The 20,917-nt window shown below is 37.2% G+C and overlaps 1 protein-coding gene and 1 long non-coding RNA gene across 3 annotated transcripts in view; both read left to right on the forward strand.

Moving 5' to 3' along the window:
• The window catches only part of ATP7A (ATPase copper transporting alpha), a 120,904-nt gene extending 116,472 nt beyond the window's left edge, over positions 1-4,432 (forward strand). The window contains exon 23 of the mRNA XM_051969203.1: positions 1,073-4,432. Within this exon, the coding sequence (XP_051825163.1) occupies positions 1,073-1,349 (277 nt within the window). The 3' untranslated portion in view covers positions 1,350-4,432. The remainder of the gene's footprint in view (positions 1-1,072) is intronic.
• Positions 4,433-5,235: 803 nt separating this feature from the next.
• The window catches only part of LOC127542428 (uncharacterized), a 38,550-nt gene continuing 22,868 nt past the window's right edge, over positions 5,236-20,917 (forward strand). Inside the window, exons 1-3 of one of the 2 annotated variants that reach the window (XR_007948673.1) lie at positions 5,241-5,986; positions 6,723-6,830; positions 8,866-10,995. This is a non-coding gene — a long non-coding RNA (uncharacterized LOC127542428). Of the gene's footprint in view, positions 5,987-6,722; positions 6,831-8,865; positions 10,996-20,917 lie in introns of those variants that run through there. The other variant, XR_007948672.1, reaches the window with a different exon arrangement.

Raw genomic sequence — 20,917 nt, forward strand, 5'->3', positions numbered from 1 at the left:
TCCCTAAACCATTTTGTGTGTCATTGGAAGTCGGATGAAGCCTATGGGCCGCTTCTCAGAGTAATATTTTCAAACAAATATAATATAATATAGAAGATTACAAAGGAAATAAGTTATATTGAAATACAGTTATTAACAAGTGCATGAGCTTCTGCCTTAAAACCATAATTACTAGGCTGTCTTATTAGGTTTTGAAACTGAAACCATAAGTTCTTATTGTTGGTATTAAAAGGGAGCCCATAATTGTCCTTGCAGGTAGCTAATATATAGCAATCACTGGCACTGAGGCAGGGGGCAGTCTTTTCCTTCTCACAACTAAAATTCACAGGAAATAGAATTTTCCATTGTAATGGTGGCAAGCTTCCTATCATCAGCTTTGAAACCTGAATTTTCTAAGCTTCCTCCCTTGCAGTGACTTCTAAGAGACGTTCCTCTAAGAGTGTATCTCAGTTTCTTTTTTGTCTCGTTCACAATATCTTTCTATCATATCTACTTTGCCGAAAATAAGGAACGTGGGGAAAAAAGAGCTGGGACTTTTAGTGCCACATCAGTTGAGCAGAGCATCTACCTTGGTAGCGTGAAATTTGCAAATTGTGGGTCCAGATGCTGAGGATCCAGAAGAGAAGTGCCTCGTGCAAACAATAAAAGCTTCTTTTTAAAGTAAGGTGAGAATGCTAGTTTAATAGAGCTGGCACTTGGAACAGGCTGGCCCAACCACACTTTCTCTGGAAGGCAGCAGATACTGAATCTTCTAACCACATGTGCCAGATGTAACAGATATTCAACCCCAGGTACTCAGGAGGTAGACTCTGTCAGTGACTGGCAATATGGCAACAGCTTTGTCCTTCCTTTCCCTGCCATTTTAATGGAAGCCATAGAAACAAGTTCTGAACTGTTCCTCTAACATAAAAAATGAACCATCAGAAGATACCTGTGACTTACCCACAGCATACACTTTTTATTACTGTATAAATCTGTATGTGGCTCAACTATATATTGCTGTGACATTTCTTCCCTCTACCTTTATTTATTCCAGTATTTTCAACTAAGTTGTGCCTTTCTGTGTTTCTAGTTATAAGAAACCTACTTATGAGAAGTATGAACTGCGACCTCACTACCAGGTAGGCCGGAAGAGTCCTTCAGAAGTGAGCGTTCACATCGGCCTTGATGACATCTCCAGAGACTCTCCCAAGCTAGGTTTGCTGGACCAGTTAATCAATTACAGCAGAGCATCAATTAACTCCTTACTCTCAGATAAGCGTTCCCTGAACAGCATTGTTCTGAGTGAACCAGACAAGCACTCACTGCTGGTTGGAGATTTCCGGGATGATGATGACACCTCATTGTGAAAAAGCCCAGTCACTGCTTCTGGCCAGACCTCATGGATGTAATCTGTTTTGTCAAAATTCGTGTTGCTAGAATTTGGAGTTGGTCTTGTGTTCTAAGACATTTGGGGAAGGGGATGTTTGTCTTGTGAGAGAAGTATTTTTTTTTTTTAGCATATCAACTTTCAAGCTATTTGTATCTGGTTTCAATGATGTTCAGTATATTTTTTTTTAACCTGAGAAAGTAGAGCAGCAATGGAGACTCACATAAGCCTCCAAGTATTGCTGTTAACTCACTGGTCAGATGGTTTGGAAATTTGATGAGACCCCCTTCCCTTCCCCCCCCCCCAATAAAAAACAACACAACCCAGTCCCTGTTAACAGCTTAGGAAGAATACATCTTTCAGGAAATGGGCACTGAAGGGATGTGGCTGAAAGTTGCTTTGTTGGTCGTATAACTTGTCTCCCTGCAATGGCAAAAATAGTGACTCACAGCTAAATACAAAGCTTGGGAAATCAGGCAGGAGAGAGGAAGAAAAGCACTTGAAGCCATTCATGTGACACTAGTTGTGCCTTATTGCAACTTTTCTCCAAGAATCTTTACCTTCTGAGCTGTTAGCACCTAGCTCTTGGTGAGATAGAGCTTTTTTCTTTCTCAAGTGAACTGGACTAGGTTGGATTGGGTCAAGTGTGCTCGGGTTGGGTTAATAGAACTGACAGCCCTTTTCTTTTCTTTTTTTTTTTTTTTTTTTAACTAGTTCACTCTTGCTCTCGCTTCCTGGCCCTTTGGGGTGAAGGAACCAAAAAGATGTTGAAAGTTTTTTTGTCTCACCACACTCCCACACTTCGATTTTTCCAAAGATATCAGTTAGTTCTAACTTCAATTTTAACTTAACCCTGTACAAATGTGATTCATGGATCATACTGAGATCAGTTCCAAGGAGCCACTCTCAATAAAATCACTATTACCAGCATCTGTTTTAGCCTCGTCTTCACTGAATTTTCCCACAGATTAACATTACCTTATTTAAAAACATATATATGTATATAAATATATATATATATCATTCCTATACCTTGAGGTTTTTAGGGAAAAGTACTCTAGTTCCTAGTATATATTAGTATTTATCATTTGATAGATTATTAAATATCTTTTAGTACTTTAGGTAACCTTTCCAAGTTATTTTAAATGAATGCCAATAGCGTAAAATTGGTTTTGTTTTAAAAAATCATTTTTTCTATGAATTAAAATGTAGAAATTAGTCTTTACCTAGAGTTATACATATTAACAAACTGTATACTCTTCCCCTCTAGTTTGAGATGTTTCTACTCAATTGTTTAATGCAACTAGTAGATTTAAAGGTTTCTTTCCTCTGCCATGTGGACTTAGTAGTTCCTCTGTTACATGGTTGGGAAAGAGGAAGTGGGTCCCAAGGTTTCCACTGGTATAACTACTTATGTGTCTGTTATTTGCAGGATCCCGTCTTTGTGGAGACTACCCGTTAGAAATGCTTGGTTTTCTGATCTCATTATTTAAATATCTTGAGGGAGATCATATTGCTCAGGCAACCTAGTGGAACAGCCTAAAGGGGAAATACCATTTGCTCTTTCTCACTCCCTCTCCCCTTCCCCACACAAAACAAGATCTCTCAAATGTCATTTAATGGTATCTTTCTGGATTCAGAGGAAGTCTAATTTGTATCTTCTGATCAAAAGACAGACACAGCTGAAACTTTCTATGAAGGTTCTGTTAGTCTAAAAAGTCAAATTCATTTTAGGGAAAGATGAAGGAGTTTGTGTGTCTCAACTCTTATTGTAGCCTCCTCCTGATGCTGTCTTCCATACATCCAGGTTTTGTTGTAAAGTTTCTTTCCCTAATTTCAGTAGGTTTTTTTGACATCCTTTATTTCCAGAGATTGCTTCTAGGGAGAAGCAGAAAAGGTGGCATATATAAAATATTGTTTCTTACACACTCCAGAATCAAAATTTTTCAAAGGAAGCGATCTCTTTCCTGAAGAGATTTGGTCATAGCCAATTATTATTTCCAAAGCTATCTTTGTTTATGAAATTCTTTTGGCACCAATGGCTGCACTCTGGGTTGGTGGCTACATTTGCTGTCCTGGGAAAGAACAATTGTCATAATTTCAAAATTATGACTTTATTATGGGAACAGAAAACTTTTTGTTCAGGACTGTCTTGCTTTACATCTGCAGCCACATTTTGGTTCTCTTCCATAGGTCTCTTCTGCAAGTCAGGGGTCCATTGGCTTCAGATTGGGTTGTGGAGGGAAACAAAAATATTGCTTACAGTTTATAGCAAGAGTTGTAAGAACAAATATATATTCAAAATTCAAATGCATTTCTATTTGTTTCTGATATTTGAAATTCTTTATTTGTTCTATTTCCTGCATCCATTCACCAGACTGTGCATTTAGAGTCTGAGGATAACAAGTGCCCTTTTGTAGACTGGAATATGATGTGCTTCTTGTCTGAAATGACTTGGGAGGCCTTTGGAATTAGAGGCCTACAATCTACCTAATGTGTTTCGTGTTGTAGAACAGACCAAGGAAGTGTGGCTATCTGTTGTGAAAACAAGACTGTCTTCCTCACCTCCCATCCCAGACGATGTATATTGTGACTTAGTGTAAACCTCTTAGAAAATTAGACATGCTGGTTTGTGAATAAATGATTTTATTTCATAAAGTTCTTCAGTTCACATGTACAGAATGGTTGAAATAGCACTAGATGAAACGTTTCTAGTAGTATACATGTATAAACTTTTCTGTACACTTTTTGTGATGAAACAGCTTGCAATCAAAGGGTTTAAAGTTGTTATGGGAAATCAATTTTAATTACTTGTCGTTTAATAGCTTGTATTAGATTGATTATTTTTCTTAATATTTATTTTCCTGTATTTTGTCATTCTCTATAGGTGAAAAATATTCGTGATTTGTTTACTCTTCAATCCTTCATTGGACAGTGTTGTGCAATGCCTCTCTCTCATATTGTTGTGTAGCTCATTTGCTCTATTTTTTTTCATATGCATGTAATTGAACATATTTCTGCCAAGGATGTGCCTTCAACTTTGTAATTACAGTGTTGTCCCGAGATATTTTTCAATGCCTCTTTTGTGAAATGTTTCCACCATCACCTGTAGCTGTGAGTACACATAACATTGGGAGGGCCCTATTTCCTAAAAGCTAGGGATCACTCTAGGGTTGGAGTTACATTTATAGGCATTAGTGAAATATTGCTCTTGACAGCTGTAAAGGCAGATGTTGCTCTGTAAGATGGTCTTTCAGATTTCTGTGGTCTTCTTTTAAAGATAAATTGCACAACATCTAGTATTATCTTTAAGTTTTTTTTCTTTCACAGTAATCCTTTGATATAGAGAATACAAGTCTTATTATTATCAACATTTTATACATGAGAAAATAGTGATTCAGAGAAAAGTGTCTTTCACAGCTTACATGACTAGTAACTTCATGTTACAAATCTAATCTTGTTCATTCAGCTTCAAATCAAATTTCCATTAGGCCATGTTGTCCTAGCTGGATGTCCACATACCCCATTACTGGTACTAAGTCCAGTTACTTTTGAGTGTCCTGTGGGATTTCAACTCAGTGAATAAGCTGATGAACCTTTAATACTGTTTGGGTTCTTGAATTCTCATATGCGAACATTAAGTATTTCCAGTGCCCATGGAAGTATAGCATTGTGGAAAGGGGTGCTGGACTCAGAAAAAGAAGGACTGTATTCCTGTCCTTCCTCTGACTTGGATTAGCTGTGTGACCCTGGCCAAGTTAAGTAACTTAGCAATGTAACAGGCAACCCCTAGAACCTATCTACTCAAATGTAAAAGAGTTGCAAGCTACCTGGGTGGAAGGAGTTCCCACACTAAAAGTTCTCCATTTTGAGAAAACCAAAGATCCTTCAAGTGTATATTTTACCGGGAACTGTGCTACATACTAGAAGTACAACTTCAAAAATAGGCTGTTGCAGTAGTGTAAGCCTGGGGTGATGAGAGCCTGCGCCATGGTGGTTGCCATTGTCAGAGAAGAGAAGGGGGTGCGTGTGAGAGACACACTTCACAAAGTTAAAAATCAACAGACTGGGTGTTGGGAGTGAGAGTGAGCACTTGAGGTTGGCACGTAGATTGTGAACGTGGGGCACTGGGAAGGAGACGGTACACTCAACAGTAATAGTTATTGGGGTGGTAGGGCTGACAAGACCCGGCACTTAATTGGATATGGAATGTGAGGGAGAGTGAAGATTTGACGTTGGACTTCAAGATCAAAAATATGAGTGACAAGAAGGGTGGTGGTGCCTTTAAAAAAATAAGGAAATTTGGAATAGGGCTGGGTTTCAAGGAGAAGATCATGAGATCTTTTTAGGTAGTTCTGTTTTTAGTTCTCTTGAGTTATAGTTGCTTGTGAAACATACAGATGGAAATACCCAACAGGGGGTAGAAGATAGTAACTAGAACTCTGGGGAGAGAAAAGAGCTCGATATGGAAATTTGGAGTTCTCTGCGTAATGATGGTAATTGAATTCATGAAGACAGAGAAGACTCAGAGAGAGAGAGAGTAGAGGAACTAGGACAGAACTTTGGTAAATCCATGGATAGGAAACAAGACCTGGATCCTGCATCAGTTCAGCAAAGGTGAGTAGGACAGAGTAATCAAATGGGCAAAAGAAAAACTAGAACAGAGAAGTGTCACAAAAACCAAGGAAAAGAGAGTCTGTTAGAGGGAAGAAGTGATCAAAACAATATCCAAGACAACTGTAAAGATAAGGACAAAAAAAAAAGCCCCTGGATTTAGTAATTAAGTGATTATTGGCCACTTTTGAACAATTTCAATTTAGCATTGGAGTCAAAAGTCAGATTATAAGAGGTTGAGAAGTGAGTAGGATTAGGGAAATAGAAGCAACTCCCCTGAAAAGGTTTTTGTAAGAATTTGGCAGTGAAAGCGAGGTGAGATATAGGATGATAACTTGAGGGAATAATAGGATCAAGTGAAAGAGTTGGGTTTTTTGTTTTGTTTTGTTTTCAAGATTGGGGAGATCTGGATATATTTATGTAGGCAATAGAGAAGGAGCCAGTGGATATCGAAATTGAAGATGATTGGTGGGGAGGATTGACGAGGCAAATTCTTGGTGGAGACGAGAGAGATAGGCTTGACAATCCTGGTGAATGTTTTGGGGGTACTCTGGGTCGAACCATTCATGTTTCAGGATTTCAAGTTAGAAGGTCAAAAATAATTTATCATAAATCCCTGGTGTTTTGCACTGTGACTGAGGAGAATTTCCTCACTTCTCACAAAAGGCAAGCTGGGAGTAATAAAGGAGAAGGACCACTTTTCTTTTGGTTCTTTTTGTCTCAACTCATGTTCACTCAGAGTCCAAAGAGCTGACTGAGCTTCTCAAGGAAGAGCTCCCTCATCTTCAAGGGATTATCCACCCCAGAAAGAAGAGCATCAAGAATATGGCCCCCAAATGCCTTACAGGTAAGTAGTTGGTCCTGATCTTTGAATGCCTCACAGCCTTGCGTGGTAAAGGCACAAACCACATCCCCTTGTGCCCAATTCTCTCACCAATCTCTATGGGATCATTTTAAGTGCCATTTCCTAGAGGCTAGACAGTCCAAAAGATTTTTCTTCCTGTAACTCACTAGGGAAAATCTGCGGCCACAATGCTGTCCTACGGTGGGTGGCCTGCCCCTGCCTTATACCCTTATGCTCATTCCTCATGCCCCAACCCTTGCTGAATAAACAGTATCTCATGTGCTCAAGGCAAACTTCAGGAAACTATTATTGCAATTGCTATATAATATCAGTTTTGCAACCCTGTTGCCTTATCTGGGTATCTGGGTACTTGCTTCAGTACCCGTACTAACAAGCCACATGATCAAGATGCTTAATGTATTCTTACCTTTTGGTAACAATGAATTCTCTTTATTTATGACCATGCTCTGTGCTTTGGTTATATACCTATGGCTCCTGACCTTCCCTATAGTTTATCTTCTGTTTAGAATTACTTGGTACCTCTCTTCTTAGAATGCTTTTTTCTAGCTCATTTCTACTGTCCTTCAAAGTCTTCAGTTTTGGCCTTTCATCTGGTCACTTTTTCCCTAATCCTCAGATCTTGGCATGTGGAGAATCATGTGAGGGTGTAAGCCAGTTTTTCTGCACTCCCACAGAGGATCAAATGTCATAAATTGCAGGAAAGGAAGAAACAAGCATTTAATAAGCAGCTGCTGTGTGCTAGACACTGTACTAAGTGCTTTATATATATACACCTCATTTGCTTCTCATATCAACCCTGAGAGGAAGATAATGTTATTATCCCCATTTTACAGATGAAGAAACTGAAATGGACAAAAGTTAAGTGAGTTAGCCTCAAGGTCACAAAGCAGGTAAACGTCCAAGCCCAAGCACTATGACACCTTGACTTGATCTAATATATGAAATGGGGCAGACACCCAGTTCTTTGGGCACTCTCAAGAAAAGACAATGCTGGCAGTGGAAAGTGAGGCTATAATCACACTTTAATAGGATACAGAAAGCGTAGGGCAAACAGGCACAGACAGTACACAGGACAAGCAGTGAAAGGGGGAACAGAAACAGTGTAGGTTTGGAGATAGAGTAGGAGATGAAGTCAGGCGGTATGAGGAAGAGGTGGGGCAGGAGGAGGCATTGAGAATCACTCCTAGCCATGGAGTAGAGGCGGGGTACTTGGTGGCATAGACCCAGATGGAGATGGAAGATGACTGGGTCGGGGGGCTCATTTTAGGAGAACAGATTCATATCATCTCAAAGTTATCAGGAACACTCGGGGTTCTGCTGGTCTTCTGGAACTTGTCTGAGTTTTACATGTGACTGCAAAGTCTAGAGGGCTTCCCCTGACTCAGCACCCAGCATCAGGATGTGATGTTTTGGGTAGCTATGGACACACTTTATAAATTTTGTTCCTCCCCTTTGTCATCTTGCTGCTCTTATAAACTCATTCTACTGATTAGAAGGAGAGGGGGTGCTCGGGGGAACCACAACAAGATCCAATTTAACACATCTGCAGGATGGAAGATCAAGAGAATAAGATGATCAGGGTCTCCAAATATTCAGACAGGCTCCTCAAGAGGACTGTGGACTGGCCTTCCATGTAGAGATTTTTTTTTCTCTCATATGATTAGATGTTCCTCTGCTTGGAGGTAAAGGCCTGGACCGGAGGATGCTTTGAAACCCCTACCAGCTATATTGTCCTATAAACACGCACCAACGTCAGGCTGCCAAGACTTCATTTGGTAGATTAGAGCAGGAATTAAGGAGTCTCCAGGGGGCCAGCTGGTAGATAACTAAAGCTCAGAACTGGAAGGGACCTGAGAGGGACTAGTCCAACTTGAACCTAAGCAGAATTCCCTCTGTGACATGGCTGGAGGTCACATGCCCTTCTCTTGACGATACTATGGGGAACTAGTTCCCAAAGCAGCCGGTGCCACATTAGGACAATTTCACTCATGAGGAATTTTTTTCCTTTACCTTTCAGTATTTTGGTGACCCCATGATGCCACTGATGTGGGTACTCCCTCTCCCATTGAAGGTCCCAAGCACACCTGACCTTCTTCCGTGCTGTTTTCATCTATCTTCCCATAAATCCTCTGGAGAAGAACTGCAGCCTTAAATTAGATGTGTATCTTCTGAAAGGGAACTCCCCTGACAACTGAAACTCAACTTTGATTGGGGGACATTTAATGAGGAGATGGACAAAAAGTCTTCAGCTCCTGCTGAGAAAGTGGCTTGATCATGAGATGTAGCAGCTTCCAGCAACCCAGGCAGGGGAAAGCCATTTCCAGCCTGACCTTTCCGGCTAGTTTTCTCCTTTTTTGACTTCTCCGATTTGCCATTTGTTAGCCCTGTTCTTATTATATGACTATTCCAACTCCTTTTCTGGCCATATGGGCCCCTGATGTTTTCATGTTACTTTATGGATGCAAATCATCATTAGTAATATGCTGCAGTCTACTTATTTTTAACTTTATCTTTCCATTCCCACTTGTACCCCTTTCCATGGAGCAGAAATCTACTTCTCTGCAACTTCCCCTTATTATTTTTAGTTCTGGGTTCTGAGACCAAGTAGAGCAAATGAAATCCTTTTCTTCTAAGACAATCCTTCAAGCATTTGATGACAATGCTCATTCCTCCCTCAAGTCTCTATAAACCCAGGTTGGATGAAACCATAGGACAAGAAGGCCCACCAAGTATTCAGGTGAAGGAAGGGACAGTCTGTTTGGAGTTTTAGCTCCCTTCTGCCAGATCCCATGACCTTTGGAAACACTCCTTAGAGGAAACATCTGTTCCTTCTTCAGCTGTTGGGCCCAGCAGCAGTATGTTAGTGGGGAGAACTATGTCCCAATACCTCTGAGTAGTTCCTTAGTGACTAGGATTCCATAGTAGAACTAATCTCGTGGAACTACATCTTGCCTAAACTGGTTATTTTTGTCCTGTCTCTTGTAGACTTAAAAGACAACTTCCTCGTTGCTTCATAACAGTAAATGTTCTGGCGCTACTGCTTTCAGTTCTCCTTCTTGGCCTTACAGAAATGCATATTTTTATTTATTTGTTTGTTTGTTTGTTTTTACTATTAAATGTGATATAAGATTGACTCCCCAAGCCAAGGCCAAGAGGATCTCCCCGAATCCCAGAATGCTTCAAAGGTTATGTAGTCTAGCCAATACCTGAAGAAGAATCCCCTCAACCTCTTGACCAATAAATGGTCATCTAAACTTTGCTTGAAGACCTCCCCAGTATTGGGGAACCCAATATCTTTGAAACTCAACTCAGTCTACTTCTAATTAGTCAGCCAGTCAGTAAACATTTATTAAGCACATACTACATTCCAGACAATATTTTAAGTGTTGAGGATACAAAGAAAGGCAAAAGACAATCCATGTTCTCAAGGAGCTCACGATCTAATGGGGGAGATAACAAACAGTCATGTACAATCAAGACATAGACAAAATAAATAGGTAAAAATCAACAGACATGGCACTAGAATTAAAGGGGATAAGGAAAGACATCCTATAGAAGGTAGGATTTTAGCTGGGACTGGAAAGAAGCTTGTGACATAAACTAGAGGTCCTTCACAACCCTAGTTACCTTCCTGTGGCCATTCTTCAACTTATCAACATACTTCCTTCTTGTAAGGAAAAGTAAATTTTACTTCCCTTCATTTAGTCCAATCCCACGCTTGTTCATGCATGTAGGTGTGTGTGTGCACACACATGCATGCACACACATACCTGTCAGTATCTAGAGAGATTTCAAATCCCAGTTCTTCACAAACATGCCCGGAAATTCAGCCTGACACACACCGCTAGCCCAAATTTGAGTTTCTAGATTATTTTAATTACCACTGTGATAGCTGTTTCTTTGCAAGCAAATGTGCTGATATCTACATTTACTGACCTTAGTCACTATATTGATTCCGTAAATTTAAAGGGCAGCTAAATGGTACAGCAGTGGGAATTCTGGGCATAGAGTCAGGAAGACTGAGTTCAAGCTCTACTTCAGATACTTACTAATTGTATGATTCTGGGTAAGCCACTTAATCTTAGTTTGCTTCAGTTCCCCCATCTACAGAATGGAAATAGTAATAGCATCTATGACTCAGGGTTGTAGTGAGGAATAAATGAAATAATATTTATAAAATACCAACTTTCAAATGCTTCCTAATTCCAAGTAATTATCCTTCTTAAGGGTTTTTTGCGTTAGCTTTTAAAATATCACTACTAATAACAAGTGACACTGGGTTGCAAACCGTTTTCCATAAGGGATCTCATTTGAGCCTCACAAGAGGGACCCTGTGAGGTCCTTCTCCTCTTCCTATTTATCTTTTCTTGGCTAGACCTGCTGTTGGATGTTAGATAACTGAATCAAAGCCTTTGCAGTCTTGAAGCTTATGCCGTATCTTTGAATATAACAAGCAGGGCAGCAGTAGATGATGTTATAAGCATCAAGTACATTAGAAACTCTTTGAGTTTGTTCAGTAAATACATCTCATTCCTTGCTTTTCTAAGCCTCCGATAAGTAAGTCTTTGTGCTAGGTCTGGGGCTAAAAAGACAAAATGATTACAGTTCCTGCCCTCAAGCAGCTTAAGTTCTGTTGGATTGCTGCAACATAGAAACAGTTAAGTATTTCTGAGTATTTGAGGAGGAAGAAAGCACTAACAACCAAGGAGACCAGAAAAAGCTGGGAAAAGAACATAGCACATGAGCTTAAGCCTTGAACATGGTCAGGGATCCTAAGAAGTGAATTTAAAGGGGATATAGCAGCAAGGAGACTGGGTTCCAAGGTTAGGCAATAAATGTAGCATCTACAAGATTAATTCTTAAACTGGGAGTCCATGAGAGGATTTCAGGGAATCTGTGAACCTGAATGGGAACAAATTCCATGTTTATTATCACAAACTTCAAACTAAAACTGAATATTTACTTCAATTATGAATTTATAAAAAACAAAAACAAAGCCTTATTCTGAGAAGGGGTCCATAGCTTTATCAGACTAGCAAATAGGTCCATACCCACCACAACCCCACCAAAAAAATTAAGCACTTACCTAAAATAAGGAAGCTGGACTAGATAAAGTCCTTCCACTTGTAAATCCACGATCCTGTGGGATTTGGTCTGACAAGATTCTTACACTCCTCATTTAGGAAACTGTGCCCCTCAATTCCACCTAAGATTATATTAGCTTTCTTAGCCAGCATGACATACTATAAATTCATATGAAGAATTCAGGCAGCTAAAACCCTCCATTCTTTTTCAGATTAATTGCTATCTATCTAGCTAAGTCTCCCCCATATTATATTTAGTGAGACTGATTTTTCAGAGTCTGACTTTCCACTTTTTCTTTTATTAAATTTCATCTTACTAGATTTAGCCCACTATCCTAGTCTGTCAAGAGTTATTTGCACCCTGATTCTGGTTTTGCTATTACTTCAGGCTTTGCCTCATCTCCAAATCGAATAAGTATACCATCTAACCTTTATTTAAGTCCATGATGAATGTCAGATAGCACTGGTTAAGCTCACATCCCTGGGGTCATTCAATTCAACTCTCTCCAAACACAGCTAATTGTATTGTTGTCTAGCTCATCTCTCTCTCTCTCTCTCTCTCTCTCTCTCTCTCTCTCTCTCTCTCTCTCCATTTTTTCCCCACGAAAATAACACGAGAAACTTTATTAAATGTTAAGATCTGGGTAAACCAATTGTGACAAATTAAAACCTTCAAGAGACAGGGTTTCCAGGAAATTAATAATCTGTTAATTAGGCTAGCCTGTAATCATAAATTAATAGTCAGTGGTTTCTTTTGGTAACCAAAAATGAGGAGAGAGATTCTGAAATGCCTTAAATTAGATGTGTATCTTCTGAAAGGGAACTCCCCTGACAAGTGAAACTCAACTTTGATGAGGAGATGGACTAAAAGTCTTCAACTCCTCCTGCTGAGAAAGTAGCTTGATCATGAGATGCCGCAGCCTCCGGCAACCTGGGCAGGGGAAAGCCATTTCCATCTTGACCTCTCCGGCTAGTTTTCTCCTTCATGAACTGGGTTACCCGAAACTCTACTTCAGGGGATCAAGGACAGGGGTTTCTCCCCCAGGCAAAGGCTCTCCCAAACGGAATTCAGTTTATACTCTTAAACAGAAATTGTTTCTCAGTTGGATACCCAACTTAAAGAGCGTGTGACTCGGAGGTTAGGAGTAACTTCATCACTCAGCCATGCCCTTCAGAGACTGACTGAACTTTTTGGGAGTTAAGCCTTAACAGAAGTAAGAAAAAAAGGGAGAGCAAAAATTAATAATCAGTTATTAATATAATAGTATAATATTAATTTCCCAGTGAAGCCCAGAGCACAGCTAGGAAGCAATGTATTTCACTTCTCTTGGTAGAGAGATGAGGGGCTATGGGTGTAGAATGCCATGTACTGTACAATGCTTTTGCTCTGTGGGTTCCTTGGAGAACAATTACTTCTTCCTCCAAGTGTTTAGCTGCTTTCTTGTTCCCCTCATCTAAATTTCTTAGATCCTAGTGTTCCCTGGTCCTCCTTCCTTTTATTTCTCTGTGATATTCTTCTGTCAATCTCCTGACATGGCAGAATTTTCCCTCTGATTCTTCAGATTCTTTTTGCATTTTCATATTGAAGTCCTGCTTTCTTTTTAACAGGAACTCTTGGGGAAAAAAGTTGAATTTGGAGTCTGAGAATCTAGGTTTGAATCTGTCTTCTGCTACATACTTATGTAGCAAGACTGTGAACTTACTCTTCCGAATGTTAAAATTAATTATCTGACCTAAAAAATAATTCTTAGGTACAGAGCTTCCAAATAATGATTTAACAGCAACAGAGGTCAACAGATTACCTTTAGGTTGACTAATCCCTCAGTTATTACTAACCAAGGAGTGGTTTACAGAATTTATATTTATAACAGAAAAGAGCAATTAAAAATTACAGCAATCTTAGGAAACTTCTTTTGAACGTAATTCAGTTGGACAAGACAGATCATCTGACTATTTTATTCCTCCCCTACTTTCCGAACCTAATTAATACTGTTGACAACCTTTTGAGTGTGCACGTGGGTGGGGAAGAAGGCAGAGTTGTTAGGGGTAAAGCACTTATAAATCTGACATTCTTTTGGATTAGAGCCTGTGTCTTATTAACTTGTTCATCAAAGTGAAATGCCCAAGGAATCTCTGCCCTAAAGCTGTCAGGAAAAAGAGAACTTAAGTCTGGGAAAGAGGAGCTTCATTTTTTGTTACCTTGTTCCCTAAAACTGGAAAGAGGGAGTTGTAGTTAATTAAACTAGCAATCAATCTCCATCTTCCAGCTGCCAGAAAGGGAATCTTAACTTTAGAAAAAAGATATTATTTAAATTATACTTAACAGTTCAAGGAAAAAAGGGAACTTAGAATCAGTAAGCTAGGAGTGAACCCCCCCCCCCTTTCTTCAGCTTCCAGGAAGAAAACTTAACCTTTAAAATGAGTCATAATTCTATGATTATTTTATTCCTATAAAGAATTTCTACAAAAGAAATTCCTACAAAAATTCCTTTCAGTTATCTGCTACTAAATGATAATGTCCTATCCATCTATCTAGTCACTAAATCTAGGTAACCTAGACCCAAGAGAGTATCTTTGTTAGTTGGCTTAGCTATTAGGGCTAGCTTTTCCTAAAGAAATCAAATGAAAATCAAAGTAATCAGACTAACTGATTTGAAATAAATTTCTTTTCACTTGTCTCTTTGATCTTTAAGGAAATAATTTCCTTATAGTTCACTTGAGCAGAGAATCAGACTCCTTCAAGTTGTCTTTGCTCTTAACAACAAGTCTCCCTAAGAGGTCTGAGAGTGACTTCAGAGTCAGAGCAATTTGCCCCATTTTCATTAACAAATCTTTCTGGAACAAGCTATGTTCTTAGGAAGTGTCTATTCCTTCCAGATCTGTTTCTCAGGTTCTAAGGGCATAAAGAAAGGTTTAAGACAAACTCAGTATGAAATAGAGTTTTAAGAAGAACTTCAAATTAAGAACACAGCTCATCTGAGACTTCAGAGAATTTGTTACATCATGAAGACCTGAATTGACAAAGAGTGTGTCTCTTAAAATTATCATATCAATGCTACAAATAGAAAATTTTTTCATAGTCATCAATGCAATTTCACATGTAAAATTCTAAATCTAATTTTGAAAATTGTGCCACATCCCTCACTAAGTCACATCTTTTGCTAATTCCCCCTTTGTGAGGATATTATTATCATATTAACAGAATGAAAGTATAGTATGATCTCCTAAAAACTAAATATCCTATAAATTGTATGGTCTCATGGTCTCTATTATTTGTAATTCAAATGATAATTTAAGCTGATTCCTCACTGTAATAGTACTATACTGGCATATATTATTCAGTCAAAAGTCACCAATAGGGAATTTCTCTTATGTTTATTACAACGAAAAAAATGAGACATCCTTGTACACTTGTCCTTATGAATGGAATTTGTTGTGAGGAGAAAAAGAGGGACATAGCAGAGTTAATGCTGTTTATTCGTTCTTGTTTGATTTCAGGTATTAATCATACACAGCCAACTGTACGCACAGCCAGCCTCAGAATTAAACCAAGTTGGAAAATATCTTGAACGGGAAATTGAGTCAAAAGGGTCCTTATTTTTAGTTTTCCTAAGGTTGCTTAGAGTTCATAGATACCACTCTTATTGAACTCCTGACATTTTTCCTAAATGATGGGCTAGTGGCCTTATGAGAACTCAGATACTTAAGCTTGAAATCAAAATTTAGAAGTATATCGAATTAAAGTTCCCTAAGATTCTGCCTCAAATAGCAAAACTTCATTAGTCATATTTTAGGGCAGGATATAATTAATCGTGAACCGTATTGGTTCAAATTCGTACGGCATTCATTAACAGTTTCCATATATTCAGTATAGTTTGTTGGAGGCAAAATTTACCACCTGTGCGTATGTCATCTAGAGTTATGGGGTTATCCAGTATGGAGGAATTACAGTTAATTAAAGAGGTGACGCTAGTTCATTTATGTAGTGTTTACCACATGCCAGGGATTTTTCTAGTTCTTAAAGATTACTGTAAAGAATTCGAGAGGCCTGTTTCCTTAGTACTTTAGAATGCTTAGTTTCTGATTTCTCAATTAATACTTGAATTACTGGTTAACTTACAGCAGTAAATAAGAAAGTAAGTAAATAAGAAAGCAGTTGTAAATAGTAAGACTAAAAGCTTTCCCTTTAGGAGAATAATTTTGAGGAAAATATAGCCCACTGAATATTTGCTAGTTTTTTAAAAAGCAACCTTGCTACCTTAATTTAGCAGTTCAGTTCATAAGATGCTCAACTTTAGCCAAATGACATCAGTTTAGTTCGATTCAAAATAACTTTACACAAGCAGTTAGAAATTGAGATCATAACTCTAGTTGGAGAGTGCCTCAATCCTCTTATCAAATCATAAGAATGTAAAGTGAAGGACACTTCATTATTACAATTTTTTCAAAGAGTTATAACATTTACTTTAATAATTCAATAGGAAAGTGATCTAACAGAACTTGACAATTGTTTTTAGAAAAACTTTACATAGCAGTATATGTTTAAAAGCATATGTTCCTAATAAAAGAGAACTCACATTTTTAATCATATGTAACATTCTTCCAAATTCCACAATACAAGAAAAGTGGAAGAAAAGTAGAATATCTTATTAGTTTAGATAAAGCTTTCTTAGAAAAACCATCCATGTTATTATCTTTGACAAGTCACTTAATCCAAAATCCAATAGCAATAGTCAACATTTATACGATAATCATTATGCTAAGCCCTTTAGAATCATTTAATTCCTCCAATAACCCTGGGAGAAATGTGCTATTATCCTTTTTATCCTCTTGTACATACAAAGATTGATTAAATTTTCTAATATACAATTACAGTGTAGCTTCAACACAAAATTTTCAACCCAATCAGTTTTTTATTTATAATTACTAGTGGCAGTAACTAAGCCTCATTTTTCACAAGGATCCATCATTTTTAGTTGGCTTATATTCACAAAATTGATGGTGATGCCCCCAGTCCTTATATAACTGTTTGCTTATTTCTTTCAATCACCCAGAGAGCTAAATCAATTCTTTTTTATTTTTCTAGCTTAACCCTTTCATTGTACCTTAAGGCATTTCTCAAAACAATTCCCCTAATCTGCTTTTCAAGCCCTTCATTTGCACTGTCAGCGTAGACTCTTAACTTTCCTTAAACTCTTTACCCAGTCTCCTATCATCCCTGCTTGTTTAAACTGTCAAATTTTCTTTCATTTTATAAAAATTCTTCAAAACTAGACCTTTATTGTTGCCTTATCCAGTACTCTTCTTATTTTTTTTCCTGCTTGCTTATTTCCTCTAGTCTTTATTTCCCAGTCATACAGACGTAATCTTTACTCCACTGAATTTTTCTTTATACTTCAGAACAAGTTTTTATTACACAAAACCAATTAATTTCAATAGTGTTGCCTTTTTTCCCCCTTAGGACTTACAAATGCATGGTTCCTTCAGATTTCTTTAAGGCCTATAGTTCTTTTTGTTTGTCTTTAATAAGTGCCAGTCAATTAAACCCAAATACAAATTGTTGAACACAAGTAGAAAGTTTAATTCCCTCTTAGTTCTTCATTAATGACCTTGGAAGGGAAGTCAGCTGCTTCTCAGAATTAACCTTTTGTATGCTGGAAAAATATTCATCCACCTGTTTCATGGCCAGGGCTCAACGATGGCACAGGAATGGCACGAATATTGGTATCTTAAAAGTATCTTAAAGCTACTCCTCTCACTATAGTAAGTTATTATTATTATACTTTATTATATACTTTAAATGAAATATTATAGTTTTCTCCACATTTAAGTTGCCTTCCTTTCTTCATATATATAGTTTAATAGCATTGTGTAAAAACAGTTTTCATTTTGGTGCTGTTGATTGCAAATAATCTTTATTCCTACTTGTCTCTTCTTTTTACAAAGTTTTTGATATTTTCCAATACTGTAGTTTATTAGATTATTTAATTCTCCAGTGATTTTAAATGAACAGAAATCATCATCATACTAATTTAACTTTGGATTCACCTAATAGAAATATAGCTATATAATTACTAATAGTAATAATTTAAAGATATAAACTTTCATGAAGGTCATTAAGATTTCAAATTTCAGGAGCCAATATTATCAATGTGCTTATGCTTTATGTTTAACAATGAAGCAAGACGCACCATGAAATAATTCCTATTTTCAGTAATTCATACCCCAACTTATTAAAGCCTCACTTATAATAGTGTTGTCAAAATACAATTTTAACTTCCGCTGATGTCAATACATGTTTTACTGTGTTTCTAATTTACCTGAACAGTTGATTTAATCTACATGATAGCATTAAATTTCACTTACCTTCAGTTGCTTCTGATTTCAAAACAAGCTTTTCTCTTTTTGGGAGCACTTTTGTCTGGAAGTCCCAATGTAGGGGTAGATAAGAGGACTTGCTTGGAGTCTTCAGGTTGGTTGTTTAAAAATAGTAAGCAACAAAAGGATAAATAAATTTCAGCTCAATTTACTGCTATTCTTTTGGAATCTGAAGGTGGTCTAAAATGTTCCTTGCTGTTCTGCCTTCTAATAAAAAAGCTTTTACTTCCTTCCTACAATAAATCTCAACTTTAGGTAGTTTTTAAATATGCCTTTAACCTAGACTAAAGTTAAAATTACTTTCACAGAATGACACCCAGAAACTTCAGACTCAGAGACTGAAATTTCTTGGGCTTGGCAAATGTTTCTTTTTTAAAATTCTGAGTTGTGGAATTAAACTCACAAAAGTTTGATTCTAACTTCTAATTTATTCTAATTATACTGTTTTCCCAAGGGTTTTTATTTTTTTATTTTAACATTTCAAACTACAGCCGTAAAATCAAACTCATTTTAAAGTTCCTTTTATGGAGTGACTGATTTGTCAATTTTTGTTTTCATTAAACTACAAAGTTTGCTGGTACCTCAAAAGCATATCAAAATACTTCATAAAAACTTTCAAATCATAATTTTAAAATTTCCAGTAGAGATCAATAAATTTAGTCTCTATTTTATTTTATTATTTTTTTAAATCTGTCATCTTCTGTCATCTATACAACTTCCAATGTGACCAGTATTGGAAATATAGAGGAAAAAAAAAAAGTCTTGTCCTTTCTGAAGATTTTTATTTTTAACATTTTACCTTTTACAGTCTTTCTCCTTTGTTTGAATTATTCACAGGAAAAAACAGAACCAAACAAATGCTTTCAAGCACCTGTCAGCAGGGATTAGCACAAAGCACAGATAAGATAACACAGATTTCCCATGTATCAGGGATAAAGCCTTTTGATCAGTGCTCTTTTTTAGATTTCATAAAGGTTTTTCTAATTGTATGAGGTACTTTCCCATTTGAAGGGAGGAACCCACTAATCCTGAATTTAGTTCTATCATTCACAAAACAGAGAGAGAGAGAGAGAACATATGACAAAATCTGACACAACTTTAAATCAGGCCTGAGTTTCTTCTAAGTTTCTTTAGGAGATTTAGAAGTCAAGGTCTTAAAAAATTTTTTAATTAAAAAAAAAAAAAAAAAGAAGTCAAGGGCTTAAACGTCTCTTCTATGAAGTTTACAACTTGTGACAGTCCTGTGACTGTGATCCTGCTGTCAGCCTAAGATCAATTCTATTTACTAGTTGTAATAATGTATTCACAATTTTACTTACAACCTACAAACGGTAGGCTTAATTTGGTGGCAACATCAATTTGTTTTAACATAATTTGACAATTTGGTTCTGCCCTTTAATATGCACTTTTAAAGTCAGTAAAGATTTCTCATGCTCTAAATACACTTTAGCAAAGTCTTCTTCCCTGTTCTTTTTAGGTCTTAGAAAAACATAAAATTCGGCTTTTCTTTTTCACTTTTTACTGAAGTACATAGAGAGATTTTAAAGGAATTTTTTTTAAAACCCTTTTCTTTCACCCTAGTGAGGGGAAAAACTTCGTAAAATAAAAAGGCTTCTCCTTTTCTTTTTTAAATAATATTTTATTTTTCCCCAATTACATATAAAGACAATTTTAAACATTCATTTAAAAATTTTGAGTTCAGATTTTCTCTCTCTCATCTTCCCTGAGGCAATAAGCAATTTGATAAAAGATTATACATGTTCTATTCAACATGTATTGGACTACCTGCCATCTAAGAGAGGTGTTGGGAGATAGGAGGGGAAAAGTTGGAACAAAAGGTTTTGCAAAGGTCATTGCTGAAAAATTACCCATGCATATATCTTGTAAATAAAAAGCCATAATAAAAAATTAAAAAGAAAAAAAGATTATACATGTTCAATCATGCAAGACATATTACCATATTAGACATGTTGTGAAAGAAGACACAGACCCAAAGGGGAAAAAAATGTGAAAAAATATAGAAAGCAAAAAATAGTATACTTTTCTTGGTCACACAGCAAGTAAATGATAAACTCTCATAGGATACCTGTGCATGCTCTGAAGTAGAGGATAGGGCCATCTATTATACATGCTCACTCAATTAGGATCCCCAAACATTCATATGGTTTGGCACCAGATAGAGTAGATTTTTGTTCCCTCCCAAAGGACTAGATTCCTATTGGCCAGTAACCCATTACACCTGAATGACTCTAGGCAAGTCACTTCCCTTTTGGTCCCCAGTTTGCTCCTCTGTAAAATGAGGGAGTTAGAATAGATGACCTTACAACCCTGATCTATAAGTATATGGTCTTTTTGGTTTCTGAGGTAGAAACAACCTGGACACTAACTCACAAATAAAGGAGGTTCTTTAGGTTTAGGCTCACAGCATTCAAAGAATTTTGATACATTGGTCCCCAACAAACCAGGCTGATTCAGGTGGGTCAATCCAATTCATCTTTGTCCATTGAAGAAGGAGAAAGGCCCTGGGCTCAAATTCAAGAAATAAGAGCAAACAGTATTGACTAGTAGCATATGGAGACACAGGAGAAACTACAAAAATGTAATCAG

The sequence above is a fragment of the Antechinus flavipes genome, chromosome X, assembly GCF_016432865.1.
Source record: "Antechinus flavipes isolate AdamAnt ecotype Samford, QLD, Australia chromosome X, AdamAnt_v2, whole genome shotgun sequence".
Classification (NCBI taxonomy): Eukaryota; Metazoa; Chordata; class Mammalia; order Dasyuromorphia; family Dasyuridae; genus Antechinus; species Antechinus flavipes.